This window comes from Ursus arctos, unplaced genomic scaffold (genome assembly GCF_023065955.2).
Source record: "Ursus arctos isolate Adak ecotype North America unplaced genomic scaffold, UrsArc2.0 scaffold_37, whole genome shotgun sequence".
Lineage (NCBI taxonomy): Eukaryota > Metazoa > Chordata > Mammalia > Carnivora > Ursidae > Ursus > Ursus arctos.
Window position 1 is genome coordinate 15,533,972 of NW_026623053.1, and position 16,060 is coordinate 15,550,031.

At 36.2% G+C, this 16,060-nt stretch overlaps 1 protein-coding gene across 4 annotated transcripts in view; it reads right to left on the reverse strand.

The window, feature by feature from the left end:
• The window catches only part of BAZ1A (bromodomain adjacent to zinc finger domain 1A), a 90,952-nt gene that overhangs the window by 34,347 nt on the left and 40,545 nt on the right, over window positions 1-16,060 (reverse strand). For all 4 annotated transcript variants that reach the window (XM_057306381.1, XM_026513587.4, XM_026513584.4 and 1 more), the window contains 5 exons: window positions 10,517-10,618; window positions 7,725-7,812; window positions 3,258-3,392; window positions 2,161-2,260; window positions 1,296-1,462 (listed from right to left, as the gene is read on the reverse strand). In XM_057306381.1, the coding sequence (XP_057162364.1) occupies window positions 1,296-1,462; window positions 2,161-2,260; window positions 3,258-3,392; window positions 7,725-7,812; window positions 10,517-10,618 (592 nt within the window). The remainder of the gene's footprint in view (window positions 1-1,295; window positions 1,463-2,160; window positions 2,261-3,257; window positions 3,393-7,724; window positions 7,813-10,516; window positions 10,619-16,060) is intronic.

Consider the following 16,060-nt stretch of genomic DNA (forward strand, 5'->3'; position numbering starts at 1 on the left):
GTGTAAATAAGCACATGTTTAGCAAACACATACCTATGTACGTGTATATAAATTTCTTAAAAATGTTCCTAGCCTTTGACCTATTATTCTACTTCCTACAAATTTAGCCAGGGACGTAATCCAAAAATAGTGAAGACTTTTATTCATAAATAAAATACCCTTGAACAGGGTATCATTATTTAAGAGCAAAAAATTATAAAGCACTTACCTGTATCTATTCGATTAACTATTATGCAGTCATGAAAATCCCACCTTATTTAGTTTACTTAATAACATGAAGGAATATTTCAATAATGTTAAACAAAACAATTTACAAAATTATAAATGCTGGATCTCTTTTTTTAAAGCCCAGAATAAAGATCAGAAATAAAGTGTTAAAAAATGCTATCTCTAGGGGTGCCTGGGTGGCGCAGTTGGTAATCGTCTGACTCTTGATTTTCAGCTCAGGTCATGATCTCAGGGAGGTGAGATCAAGCCCCACTACTGCTCCATGTAGAGGATTCTCTCTCTCCCTCTCCCTCTGGCCCTCCTGTTAGTGCTGTCTGTCTGTCTCTCTCAAATAAATAAACAAAATCTTCAAAAAAAAAATGCTATCTCTAAATGTTACCACATTTAGATTACAAGTGGTTTTCTTATCCTCTACACTTTCTGGAGTGTACACGTATTAGATACCTCCCGGCCCATCCCAATGGCCTATCTGAAATAGTTCAAGAAACTACAGGCAATTTAAATGAGCAATTTAAATGAGTATAACAGCATCAGCAGGGTTACTTGTGAATATCCCAGAAAACCAATGACACTTACTGACTCTGGAGAAAACCAGCTGCAAAATTCTCTAAGGAATATCTACCGCTAAGGATTATAATAAAAGATATGCTAAAAAACCTATTTTTACAGATACTTTATTCTTCAAGGAGAATAAGAACACTAATAATTCTTGTTATTTGTAGACTTTATTGTATTTTTCTAATTATATATTTTATTTTTGCAAGTTTTATGCCTATCATCTTCCCTAAATTTAGAAGTCTAATGAAGAAAATTAACTTTAGAATTGTACTTAGCAGACTTTGGGGTGTAAAGGCATGTATATATATATATATATATATGTTGAACCTTAAATTAGTCATTAAACTTTCCAAAGCAAAAGAGAGATAAACCAATAACTATTTATCAGCACTCTATGTACAAACATGAATCAAAGTGGTAAAAGCATTTGAAAATTAACCATGAATTTAAATACATAAAACACACTACTTATTATATAGAGAGCATAGCTAATATACTGGAATGAATACCTTTTCTCTTTCTATTTTAAGTCTCTCTTTTTCCTCTTTTTTCTTCAGTCTCTCTTCCTCAACGATTTTCTTCAATTCTTCCTTCTTTTTCTCTTTATCTTCCTTTTCTTTTTTTTTTGCTTCTAGGGCATCTGCTTTTTCTCTTTTTAATTTAGCCTTTTCAAAAGCTGTGGAGAAGGTCAAACTTAGAACTGTTCACAGACAGAAAACAACACATTTTTTAATGTAACAAAAGAATTCCTGAAATAATTTATGGTTAAGTGTGATCAGTAGAGACTCACAGGGGTTGTAAATTGCTGGAGGGAGTCAGCAGGTGATTAAGATGGGAGAGCAAGTTGGCTGGGTTTAGGACAAACGACTGCACTGGGACAAACATACACCTGCCTTTCAAAGCACTGCTACTCAAAGTGTGGTCCTAAGACCAGGAGCAAAGTATCAGCTTGACAGAAATGCAGAATCTCTTCTCCCACCTACTAATTTAGAATCTTCATAAGATTCCCAAGTGATTCATATGTATAGTCAAACCTGGAAAGCAATGTTTTATAAAGCTGTGTGAATCAAACAAATGGCCCCAACAGTCTGTAAGCCACAGAAACTCCAACTTGTGCTTAATCTACCATTAGGTCGGTTTAACAGGGGATACGCTATACTCTGAAATACTGTTTCAAGAGATGAACACAGTTCTTATTTACCATAAAAAATCTACAGATCCCGGAGGGGAGAAAACTATGCTTAAAAAAAAAAAAAAAAAAACAACCCAAACAAAAGAAATATGCCATTTCGGAAACACCCCCCCCCCCCACCAAGCATACAGAAATATTCTTTCCTGTATGTAAACAGTTTTTGGAGAGCATGTTAAACTCACCCAGTGACTTCATTTCTTCTTGTTTCAAAAGCTTGTCTCTTTCTTTAATAGCTTTGTTCCTATAACCTGCAATAGTCTGTTTATTAGCAACACTGTCCTCCTAAAAAAAAAAACCAAGAAACTAAAGTTGGAGAACACCACAGCCTTTACAAACTGATGGTCTGCCTTGTTTTTATAGTAATAAAATTTTTAAAACTCTTATCAAGTATACTTTCTTTATACTACAATAAGATTTTATTCTAAGCATAACTGAACTTTTAATAACTTAAATCATAGCTACATAGAGAATATAAGTTAGTTCTATAGCTCTACAAATTAGTACAAAAACCTAGGAAAAACAACTGGTGATTTACAAGGAGAATCTTTTTTTTTTTTTTTTTTAAAGATTTTATTTATTTATTTGACAGAGACAGAGACAGCCAGCGAGAGAGGGAACACAAGCAGGGGGAGTGGGAGAGGAAGAAGCAGGCTCATAGCGGAGGAGCCTGATGTGGGGCTTGATCCCATAACGCTGGGATCTCGCCCTGAGCCGAAGGCAGACGCTTAACCGCTGTGCCACCCAGGCGCCCCTACAAGGAGAATCTTAAAAATATGCATTAGAAAAACAAAATATTCCAAGGTACCTTATAAACTAAATGGTGTAGACATCAAATGTGAAAGAGGCACATGTCGAAAGCATTCTAATGGTCAATGTTAAATAATGCCAAAAGATTTTTTTACTCTATTTCTCAGGAGAATAATGGTCTGTAATAACCTGCTTAGTATGATATTTTTATTATCTTTTATCTTTTAAATGCGCTTCATGTTTCAATCCCATAATTTATCCCCTGTATTTCTCCTGCTTTACATTTCAGTAACTGCTTATATGCTTGCTTCCACTTTGGTATCCCTGTGGCATTAAAGCTATGTCTAATTCACACTGCAAACTTCTACAAGCCTCATTGCTAAGTAGTTACCAACCTACAGTAACACAGACTGTATACAAAGGAATGTGTTCCTTCCTAAGGCTATGTGCACGAGGGGAGCCAAACATGCTCTTGATTTTGAACAGCTTTATTAAGAGCTACAGTGTAGTTTTTCATCCATTCTCTACTTACCTGACTAATAGATACTCGTTTGGGAGGTCTCCCTCTTCTTCTGTTAGTAGGACTAAAGATAAATGTGGGTGGATCATCAGGGAAGAAATAAGAAAAATCTTGTTCTGCTATTTTATATGTTGAAAGAGATGATGCCTTCATAAAAAGAAAGACATAGGGAACAGTAATAACACCATTAGGAAACCATATATAGATGTGCTCTAAAATGTCATATGACTGCTGTCAAACACCAGGTCAAAAACATTAGAATTTCATGTGTTAATATACAGTAATACACATTTTTGAATTTTCTTTCCCTTAGGGTTTTTATTTTTTATTTTTTAAAGATTTTATTTATTTATTTGACAGAGATAGAGACAGCCAGCGAGAGAGGGAACACAAGCAGGGGGAGCGGGAGAGGAAGAAGCAGGCTCATAGCTGAAGAGCCTGATGTGGGGCTCGATCCCATAATGCCGGGATCACGCCCTGAGCCGAAGGCAGACGCTTAACCGCTGTGCCACCCAGGCGCCCCTTATTTTATTTTTTAAAAGGATTTTATTTATTTGTCAGAGAGAGAGAAACAGGAAGGGGGAGTAGCAGGCGGAGGGAGAGGGAGACGCAGGCTCCCTGCTGAGCAAGGAGGCCCATGTGGAACTTGATCCCAGGACCCTGGATCATGACCTGAGCCCAAGGCAGCCACTTAACTGACTGATCCACCCAGATGTCATTTTTTTTTTCCCTTTAAGATTTAGGTGTAGAATTGACTGATTCATCAGTTGCAGATAACACCCAGTGCTCACTACATCAAATGCCCTCCATCATTCCCATCACCCAATTACCCTATCCCCTAACTCCCCTCCCATCCCGCAACCCTCAGTTTGTTTCCAAGAGTTAAGAGTCTCTTATGGTTTGCCTCCCACTCTGTTTTTATCTTATTTTATTTTTCCTTCCCTTCCCCTGTGTTTATCTGTTTTGTTTCTTAAATTCCACATGAGGGAAATCATGTTTGTCTTTATCTGATTGACTTATTTTGCTTAGCATAATACCCTCTAGTTCCATCCACGTCTTGCAAATAACAAGATTTCATTCTTTTTGATGGCTGAGTAATATTCCATTGTGTGTGTGTGTGTGTGTGTGTGTGTGTGTGTGTATACACATACCAATATTCTTTACCCAGTAATACACACTTTAGCTGGTTTACTTGATCTATTATTAATCAGCTTTATCAGAAAGAAAACCATAATTCAAAGGATTTTTCCCCAATAAAATATGCAAGAATGCTTCAACAGTTTCTTAAATTCTAAAACTATTTCAAAATTATGTTTATACAATAATCTTTTTTTTTGGTCTATTGCTTTTGACTAATTTTGTATGGAATTTTCTACGTAAATAAATAATCCATATATTTAATATTACAAGTCCACTGTATTAACCCAATAAATTTTTCTCAACCATTTCCTAACTGCTGAAAATTTAGATTTCCCCAATTGGGGGTGATAAGGACTTTTTAACTTAAAGACTTTATGTACCAAATTTTAAAGCTGACCTGGCAGGGCACGTGGGTGGCTCAGTCGGTTAAGCGTCTGCCTTCGGCCCAGGTCATGATCCCAGGTTCCTGGGATCAAGTCCCACACCAAGCTCCTTGCTCAGCAGGCAGCCTGCTTCTCTATCTCCTCCCAGCTTGTGCTTTCTCTCCCTACCCCTGTCTCCCTCTCAAATAAATAAATAAAATTAAAAAAAAAAATAAAGCTGATCTGGCAAAAAGGAGAAATCTGATAAATTCTTATCAAGCTTCAATTCAGAATTTAAGTTCAGAGAAGTCGACCTCATTTTTACCAGAAGTTGTGTGGTTTTAGGATAATTGCTAAATCCAAAAGAGTTTCAAAACTTGTTCACCTTTCATCCATGTCCAACTCTAAACTTTTTATTTTTGGTTAGCAAATCTGAAGATTATTTGGTCTAATAGCCAAGATCATCATTCTTTCTCTCGAAGAAAACATGCCATTTACAGAAGTCTCTTTCAGAAAATGTATAAGAAAATAATGATACAAAAATTTAAATCATTAAACAAAACAAAAACACTTCAACTGGGAATTAAATTTTCTGTGTAATAATTGTAATCGTGGTAGAACATAACTTTTAACATTTAAAACTCAATCAGTTCTGGCCATCATAATAAATCAAAAATCTATTAAGATTTTATATTAAAGTCTATTAAGATGGTTATCGACTATCTCACATAAATAACCCCTGAATGAATATACAGAATTGTCCTTTAAATATGAATATAAAACATACAGGTGGTTTCTTCTCAAATATACATGCTCAAAAAAGGTCAAAATAGGCTTTAATACATAAATTTCCAATGTTCCTTATTCATACACATATAACACAATAAACAAATACATCTTTGTGTTCTTGTAGTACTCCTAATAGCAGACTACACGCACCACATTGTATATTAAACTCTGTTGTTTTTGGGTTTGTGTGCAAGTACACTAGACTATCCACTAATAATTTTTTTCTTATACTCTAAGAGAAAAATGTTTCCTGTCTCTTTAATTTTTATTTAGTTATTTATTATTTTTTAAAGATCCTATTTATTTATTTGTCAGAAAGAGAGACAGAGATTGAGAGACAGCATAAGCAGGGGGAGTGGCAGGCAGAGGGAGAAGCATGCTCCCCGCTGAGCAAGGAGCCCTATACAGGACTCGAACCTAGGACCCTTGCGATCATGCCCTAAGCCGAAGGCAGATGCTTAACTGACTGAGCCATCCAGGTGTCCCAATTTTCACTTATTTATTAAGTAAAGTTGAACTTCTGTTCATGTTTACTGACTTTATTTTCCTTGGTGGAAAACTGCTGATACTTTTTACCACTTTATTCCCAATTAGGTTGTTTTTATTCATTGATATGTAGGAAATTTTTGTAAATTAGGGAAATTGGTCAACTTCCTATTTATGATACATGTACTATAACTCATTTCATATACTGATTGATTGCCTACCAGTGCCAGCACTGCTCTAGCCACTTCTCACAAGTATTTGAATCATTAACTTTTTGAAAGCATCTTTTTACATGGCTATCTATGATTTTCAGTGCTATAGATTGAGCACAATTTAAGCTTTTTCCTCTTATCAAAACAAATACATAAACATGCTCACATTAATGACATTTCAGATGATTCTATCTTATGTTTTTAAGTTTTTATATTTTATCCACTGTAAATTTTGATCATTCCTATTTGTCTACTAGGATATTTATGTTTTTCTAATTGATTTGAGCTCCTCATTGTATTCACTGAAAGTATTTTTCCTCTGGCACTTGCCCTTTAAATCTATTCACGGTGTTTCATTTTCATTTTTTTTGAAGATTTATTTATCACAGAGAGAGAGCACACGCACGTGCACGCACGTGCAAGTGGGGGGGGCAGAGGGAGAGAATCTTCAAGTAGACTCACTACTCTGAGATCATGACCCCAGCTAAAATCAAGAGTCAGATGATTAACTGGCTGAGCGACCCAGGCACCCACCAAGCACCCCTTCACCTACATTAAGTTTATATTGTCAAATAAGTCTTATCCTTGGTATTTCTTTTCTTTTGCTCCTCCTAAGTACTTTAGCATACATAACATTAAGAATTATTTCATTTCCTTTTTTTCTCCCTTTGAATTAGTTCTACCTTTGTTTTTCCAAAGTTAACCAGGTGTCCCAGTATTATTTGTTAAATAATCTGTCTTGGTCTGTAGAGACCTGAAATGGAACTTTTCACATAAACTCGTATCTTCTTTTTTTTCTTTTCTTTTGATGTAACATTTATTATGAAATACACAAATCTTAAGCAAATAGTAGCTGATTTTTGACACACGCATACATCCCTCTACTCACGCTACTGTTTTTTTACTTAGTATTTTTCCCAATAAGAGTTAAATATTTCTCAGTTAAAAAAATTAGTCTTAGTTTTACCATTTAACTTTTTATTTATTTTACAACGTGAGGTTTCTAAACTTGATTTTTTCCCCCTCTTAATGATTATGAATAAAATATAATCCATCTGCTTAGTATTGGTCTCTGATGTTCTTTTTATTATATGACTTATTTTCCTATCCAGTAGGATCTATATTAGTATTGTTCTTTGAATTTATTTTTGTGAGCAGGACCCCACTTAGAAAAATACAGTTGTTCCCTTCCTCTATGACATTTTCTTTTTCCAAGTTTTCCGTCTATTCTTACCTGTCTTGGCTGATCTTTTTTACACGGGGAAAAAAAGTGCAGTACCTTCTGAGCCATCTAGCAATTCTAGCAATTGCAAAAATAGTATTTAATCCAATAAATAGAAAGAAAATTACTAAAACCTGGCTCCAGATAAAAAGAGCAATATTTTCAACCAACTTTGAAATAATAATTCTGCAATTTTTCAACTTCATAACACAACCCATCTCTCTTTTTTTTTCTTCCTTCCAATAAATAATTTCACTGTTCTGATTACCTTAATTTTGATGACTCCGTCTTGTGGTTCACAGTGTTGCTTCAGAAAAAGCTTTAATTTATCACGAGAAAATAAGTGTTTTCTCCGGCTGCCAGGGAAAAAAGAGGAGAAAGAGTAAAGTCTTAGTACCAAAGAATGCAAGTTGAACTCCATAATCTTCGTAAATTCATAACCTCAATTTCAAACTTAGGAAAAGAAGGATATTTCATTTTTCAATAGTACTTACGTAGAAGTTATGAGAAACTTTATACAGAACTATTTATGTAGAATGTTTCAAGATCAACTCAAACGGATCTATTATAAATGTCCAGTACAAACATAGCATACGCATTTGTTGCATAAGAATCACTTAGAAATCAAATAAACCTCAAGGAAAATATACTACAGAGTAAACCTAATCTTAGAAAATTTGATGATAATTCCTACAAATATCACCATTGAAATTCTTTAAAAAATTAAAATCAGCAGACTACAAGATATCACATAACACTTAAGTAAGCCAACATTCAAATAGATATTGTGAGCATTCTTGAACACAGGTTGTTTCAAATTCTAAAACATTTTGTATTTAAACTTCATGTGGCAGCCAACAAATTCATGGGATTAAGATGAAAGAGAATTAGAATTAAGATTCCAAAAATATGCTATTTTTGATTCTCCCTTGCCCCCAAATTTAAAAACAGCCACCACAATGGTAACAAACACCACCAAAAACAAATCAAAACAAACAAAAAAACCCCCCAAAACATCCAAGTATTTCTGGAAAAGTTCTGGAAAGAAAGTAAATATTTTAATTGAATTCTATGTATTCCTTCCAAGAAAAAGCCAAGTTAAAATCTTCTAAGAGTGAATAAACAATATGGGAGTTTTAAAGTATTAGCCTCCTCAAAAATTCATTTCTTTTTTTTTTTTTTTTTAAAGATTTTTATTTATTTATCCGACAGAGATAGAGACAGCCAGCGAGAGAGGGAACACAAGCAGGGGGAGTGGGAGAGGAAGAAGCAGGCTCCTAGCAGAAGAGCCTGACGTGGGGCTCGATCCCAGATCGCCGGGATCACGCCCTGAGCCGAAGGCAGACGCTCAACCGCTGTGCCACCCAGGCGCCCCCAAAAATTCATTTCTTACAGAAAGGATTATATGAGAGAAAGGATTGGCTTACTGTGCTATCCCAGCACCATACACAGAGTAGATGACAATAAGAAGGTTAATTATCTCCTGACTATTGAATAAATATGCTAGTCTTCAAGAATTGTATTGTCCTACATGGCACCCGCTGGCCTACTTATAAAAAATAAAGAACGCTCCAAAAAAAAGGTGTGAATAATCTATGAGCATTACTTTGAGAATACTATTTTTCAGCATATAATAAAATGTAGAATGCTCCAGAGATCTTAAATTAATGATGGATCCCCAAAACCCAACCAAACAAAAAACTACACACACGTCCTTATAGTTACAGAAAGTAATATATCGGGGGGCGCCTGGGTGGCTCAGTCATTAAGCGTCTGCCTTCGGCTCAGGGCGTGATCCCGGCATCATGGGATCGAGCCCCACATCAGGCTCCTCTCCTGGGAGCCTGCTTCTTCCTCTCTCACTCCCCCTGCTTGTGTTCCCTCTCTCACTGGCTGTCTCTCTCTCTCTCTGTCAAATAAATAAATAAATAAAATCTTAAAAAAAAAAAAAAGAAAGTAATACATCGGACTCAGGATTCACTCAACACTTACATTATTATCACTTTTCTTTGGACTCATGAATATATATGAGGCAAGAGGTACATGAGAATAAGTAAAATCATTTTATTTTATTTTTTAAAAGAATTTATTTATTTGAGAGAGAGAGAGAGAGATAGAGCGAGCGCATGAGCACACAAGCAAGAGCAAAGGCAGGCAGAGGGAGAGGGACAAGCTGAGCCGGGAGCTTGATGGGGAGCTCGATCCCAGGACCCTGGGATCATGACCTGAGCAGAAGGCAGATGTGTAACTGACTGAGCCAGCCCAGGCACCCCAAGTAAAATCATTTTACATCAAGTGAAATGCAAGACTGACTACTGGCTGGCAAGCTGATAACTGGCTGGTAATGTCAATTTACTTTCAGATGACTAAGGGCCTAACCTCAACAGGCAACAATAGGGATTGTCCTAAAATAGTTCTGTGTAACCTAAAGTCAATTCCTTTAAATATTAACCACTCATTACCCCTCCTTTGATCAGGACTCAAACAGGAATTAGTTAATTAATTAATTAATTTTTAAAGATTTTATTTATTTTTTTAGAGGGAGCACATGCTTGAGTGGGGGTAGGGTCACATGGAGAGAGAGATGATCCCGAGCAGACTATATGCTTAACAGGGAGCCTGACTTGGGGGCTCAATCTCTCAACGCTGAGATCACAACCTGAGCTGAAATCAAGAGGCAGATGCTTAACTGACTGCAAGACCCAAGTGCCCCTCAAACAGGAGTTTTTAAAGATACTAATTTGTTACTATTTAACTTTAAGGAATGGGAAGAGACTGATGAGATGTTTGTGTCTAATGAATAAAATATTATGAATGTGATGTATTCGTAAGTACCATCAGACGTCTCAGCATTGAAAACGGGAGTTCTCTCATGAGAAGTACCTCATAAACAGGATCCTTTCGGGTTTGTTACAAAGGGCTCCTGGAGTCCACCAGGACTGTAAGTGTACATGTATTGTAAAAAGAGAAACAATCACACGCAACACTGTTCTATAGCAAATCTTAACTGAATACAATCATTCTGTTCTAAACCAGCATAGATGAGATGCCGAGTTTTACCTGATTTGTGTTGCTTTAACAATAGCACACTCATACAATTCTTTTCTAGTGGGTTGCACCTTGTACTTGAATAATAAGGGATCAACTGCATCTTTTTTCTTCCTAAAAAAGAACAAAGATACAAATCAGTTAATAACTTGTTTGAAAATCTGAGATTTTAAATAGAAACATAGTTTCTAAGAACACACTGTAACAGAATCTAATGCATTTTTAGTTTAACTAGGATTTTATAAGTTATTGACATCCCTCACTATTCTATTAGCCAAAATAGTACAAAACACTATTTTATGTTAGGTATTTTACTTGTTCAATAAATTTTCCTGTGTGAGGAAATTAACTAAAGATGAGTAAGCACGAAGTACCCAGTTTAGGTGAGCTAAATTTGTAAACAAATAGCTCTTGGATTTGCTTATAAGCTTTCTTCTTAATAGTTATATAGAGCAAAAGCAAAGTGGAGATACTGTAGTTTGCCGGGTTTTAAGAATTTGCAGAGGCAGAGCACCTGGGTGGCACAGCGGTTAAGCGTCTGCCTTCGGCTCAGGGCGTGATCCTGGCATTATGGGATCGAGCCCCACATCAGGCTCCTTCACTATGAGCCTGCTTCTTCCTCTCCCACTCCCCCTGCTTGTTTCCCTCTCTCGCTGGCTGTCTCTATCTCTGTCAAATAAATAAATAAAATCTTTAAAAAAAAATTTGCAGAGGCTATACATTTAATCCTTGTCTCCACCAACTCATGTTGTCTTTCCTTTGAGGATGCATTCATCCATCGGTCCAATAAATACTTAAGAGCCTACACTGTGCCAAAAACTAAACAGTAGGATTAAATAGTGAACAAAATAGAAATACGGTGGGGAGATACAGGCAAGCAAACAAAAATCTACAACCGGGTGGGTGGTAAATGATTTGAAAGGAATACAGTGCAGGGTGGAGGTCCTCTATTTTACAAAGCGACAGTCCTGATAAACTGAGATTGGCCTGATAAGAAGTTAACATTTAAGCAGAGATCTGAAAGAAAAGAGGGAGCAACTCAAGAGAGTATCTTGGGGAAATGAGTGTGTTTGTTTGTTTATTGATTGATTGATTGATTGAAATGAGTTTAAAGGAAGAGAGAAGAGAGTGTGTAAGGCTCTGAGGTGGAAGTAGCCATGGTTTGCACAAGAAGTGGAATAAATAAGAAGAACAAAAGAAGATCCAGAGGGGAAGAAGAAAGGCCAGATTATAGGCCATCAATAAGGGTTTTGGATTTTACTCTGAAAAGACACTAGAGGCTACTGAATAATGGGGAGATAATGACTTAACTTACACTTCAGAAAGATCACTCTGGCTGCCATGTAACTTACATTTCAGAAAGATTATTCTGGCTGCCAGACTGTGGGGCAAGAGTGCAAACAGGGACATCTATTGGAAAGCTAGTGAACTACTGGGTATTTACCCCAAAGATACAGACATAGTGAAGAGAAGGGCCATATGCACCCCAATGTTCACAGCAGCATTGTCCACAATAGCTAAATCGTGGAAGGAACCAAGATGCCCTTCAACAGATGACTGGATTAAGAAGTTGTGGTCCACATATACAATGGAATATTACTCAGCTATCAGAAAGAACGAGTTCTCAACATTTGCTGCAACATGGACGGCACTGGAGGAGATAATGCTAAGTGAAATAAGTCAAGCAGAGAAAGACAATTATATGATTTCTCTCATCTATGGAACATAAGAACTAGGAAGATCGGTAGGGGAAGAAAGGGATAAAGAAAGGGAGGGTAATCAGAAGGGGGAACGAAGCATGAGAGACTATGGACTCTGAGAAGCAAACTGAGGGCTTCAGAGGGGAGTAGGGTGGGAGAATGGGATAGACTGGTGATGGGTAGTAAGGAGGGCATGTATTGCATGGTGCACTGGGTGTTATACGCAACTAATGAATCATTGAACTTTACATCAGAAACCAGGGATGTACTGTATGGTGACTAACATAATATAATAAAAAAACATTAAAATAAAAAAAACCTTTTAGGATAAAACGCAATATAAATAAATGATAAAACATTTGCATTATATAAAAAAAAAAGGAAGCTAGTGAAATGAACCAAATGAGAACTGATGGCAGTTCCAGACTATGGTGGTAGTGGTGGCAGTAGAGAGACAAGTGGTTGGATTCTTGAAAAGCTGCCTCTGTGAATGCAAGTGCATATGTAACTGGCATGTAAGTAAGGGTTACAGAAAAGAAAATATGAAAGGATGATAAAGGAAGCATTTAGCAATGAAGGTCAGATATAGCCAAAGTGATACAGATACAGTACATACAAGGTGGGGGGAGGTGGGGAGAGGCTCAACACGGAAGGAATGTATGAGACAATCAGACACATAAAACTGAAGTATTTACCTTTAACAGCACTAAGTTCCTAGTTGGAGGGCCAAGGATCTTTACACAGTATAGAGACCAGTATACACAGGAGATATATTTAATCATTCAGCCTGAATATATGGAATGCAGTCTAATATTTTCTATTCTATTAAAATTCCTTATTAAATTAATTTCACAACCTACATGAGGCTATCACCTGCAGCTTGAAAAGCACTGTCCCAAAAGAACAACAGTCTAAGTGTTCAGAGAGCAATACTGATGTGTGTTCCCAATAAAGGAATTTCTTGGAATGAAAAGAGGGAAAAAGAAAAATGGGTTTTAATGAATCAGCGGCAGTTGATTTTTTATCTTGATATCGTTTTTTGAATTGGTGCTAACTTAGCAATTAATCATCACCATTTTATACGTATAAAGGGTTGATCAAGTATAATATAGATTGCACTTAAAAGATTACCACCAATTGCAGTATATAATTATATTTTAAGTCACAATTATAAATGCATAAATATATTTATTTAATTTATATATTATTTGTTTATAGAAAACTTGTTTATGAACTTTATCTTAATGGATTTGAGGCTATAAAAATGTGATTTTTTTGTGCGTATAAAAATTATTTTTTTTTTCTTGCTATATCATTAAATTCATTTCTGAAGATAAAACATAATAGAATTAAAATCATTTTTTCCAATCAGTGAAAATATTTTTAGGGACGTTTTGCTGTAACTCTTACACAAAATTCTACACAGAATAAAATCATAACTGGGTTATTTCCAAGGAAGTACAGATATTAGAGACCAACAGAAACTGCTTCTTTTTTTTTTTTTTTAAAGATTTTATTTATTTATGTGAAAGAGAGACAGCCAGAGAGAGAGGGAACACAGCAGGGAAGTGGGAGAGGAAGAAGCAGGCTCCCAGCGGAGGAGCCCGATGTGGGACTCGATCCCACAACGCCGGGATCACGCCCTGAGCCGAAGGCAGACGCTTAACGACTGAGCTACCCAGGCACCCCCAGAAACTGCTTCTTATCATATGGATTCACCTATAAGACAGGAATTAAAAGATAATAACAAAAAGAAACCCCACTTTAATAATTTTTCTCCCTTGCTTCCTATAGCCTAGGCCTAAATAGCTGGAGTACTAAACTGAATGTAGTGATCTTAGCCATGACTGTGACTAAGAGACTGTTTTATTAGCAACAAGTGCAGATCTGTTACGAGCTCTATACTGGCATATTAACATCAAATATTATGTTTATAGAAATTAGATCGCCATTCCAATGATTTATTCACAACATTTTACCACTTATTTATTTTATAAATATACCATATTTCAATATGTCTAGTTATATATATTTTTTGGGGGGGAGGGGCAGAGGGAGAGAGGAACTCCCAAGCAGGCTCTATTGTGGAGCCAGACATTAGGCTCGATCTCACAACCCTGCGGATCATGACCTGAGCCGAAATCAAGAGTCGGACGCTTAACTGATTGGGGTGCCTGCGTCCGCTATAGTTTATCTATCTATCTATCTATCTATCTATCTATCTATCGATATATAACATATCTATATATATATAATTTTAGTTCTACTTTTATTTTCTCATAATGGCAATTGTTTTTGTTGCTATCCCGTGGACAATATTTGATACTAAAGAGGCAATTTAAATTTTTTCCTATAGCAGTACAATAGAAATGGCAAAAGATCAAATAATTAAGCTTCAGCATAAACGGTTACTTATGGTGTTTTGTTTGTTTATTTTTGGAATTTAAAATGCTAACGTGACCTTTCATATATAAAAATTTCACGTATGAACTACAATTAGCAAAACAATTAGATCTACTTCTTTAAAAAACACACTCAGATTCCATAATCTTACTAACAATTAAGCAGGTTATCATCACAGCCAGATGACACTGCATGAAGGAAGTCAGTTGCACAGTATTTCGAAACGGGATACACAATATACTCTTCAAGGTTCCAAAAATAGTTAGTTTTTCCTTCTGCTCTTGCAAATTACCACCAGGATATAAGAAGTCACCAAAAATGTATTTTTGTTCATGTACTATTTTCAGGTTAGGATAATATTTTTATGATATTTTAAACTTTAAGTAATATCTGCCTAGACATGACTCCATAAAACTCTGGAGGATAAACATAAAGGATAAAAGCAGCCTGACCTTAAATTTTTATAGCCTTAAACCACAACAGCAGAGTGTATTGTTACAAAGTGTTATTTACCCAGGAATCTGAGTTGCTACAAATACCATATTTAGTTTCTTCTACAAATCCTAAAAGCAACTAAACACACTCACCTATATACTTGGCATACCTGAATCATACTGAAATCATACAGTAAACTAGTGAATATTTTCAGGACTCTCAGAACTCTTTCAGTCAGCACTGCCTATCAATTTAAATTTTCAGAGAATTTTTTGATTGCAAATGAACTTCACTATTTGGCTTTCATTAAGAAAGGAAACTTGTGAGGCGCCTGGGTGGCTCAGTCAGTTAAGCATCGCCTTCAACTCCGGTAATGATCTCAGGGTCTTGGGATGGAGCCCAGCGTCCAGCTCCTGCTCAGTGGGGAACCTGCTTCTCCTTCTGCCCCTCTCCCAGCTCATGCTCTCTTGCTTTATTTATAAATCAATCAGTCAATCAATCTATCTTCAAAAAAAAAAAAAAGGAAAAAAAGAAACGACACTTGTATGAAGTAGTTACACAGATTATGGTCTCAACAAGTTGTGAGGATTTTCAAATAGAAATTTTCTTAAAATGTATTAGTAACTCTGGAGGGAAAGGAACAACAGCAGACATAAGTGTAACTACTTAACCCATTCTTTTTTTTTTTTTTAAAGATTTTATTTATTTTGACAGAAGGGAGAGAGAGAGAGCGTGTGCATGCACAAGCAGGAGGAACAGCAGAGGGGGAGGGAGAAATAGGCTTTCCACAGAGCAGGGAGCCTGATGTGGGGCTCGATCCCACAACTCCGGGATCATGACCCAAGCCAAAGGCAGCTGCCTAACTGACTGAGCCACCCAGGCACCCCTACTTAACCCATTCTTGATGGGCAGACATAAGCGATGAGTAAAGAAAGGAACATCAAGAGCAGATACACAATATGTGTATTTCAAAGAGTAGGACTATCAGGCAAAACCCTAGATCTCTTTACCTCAATTT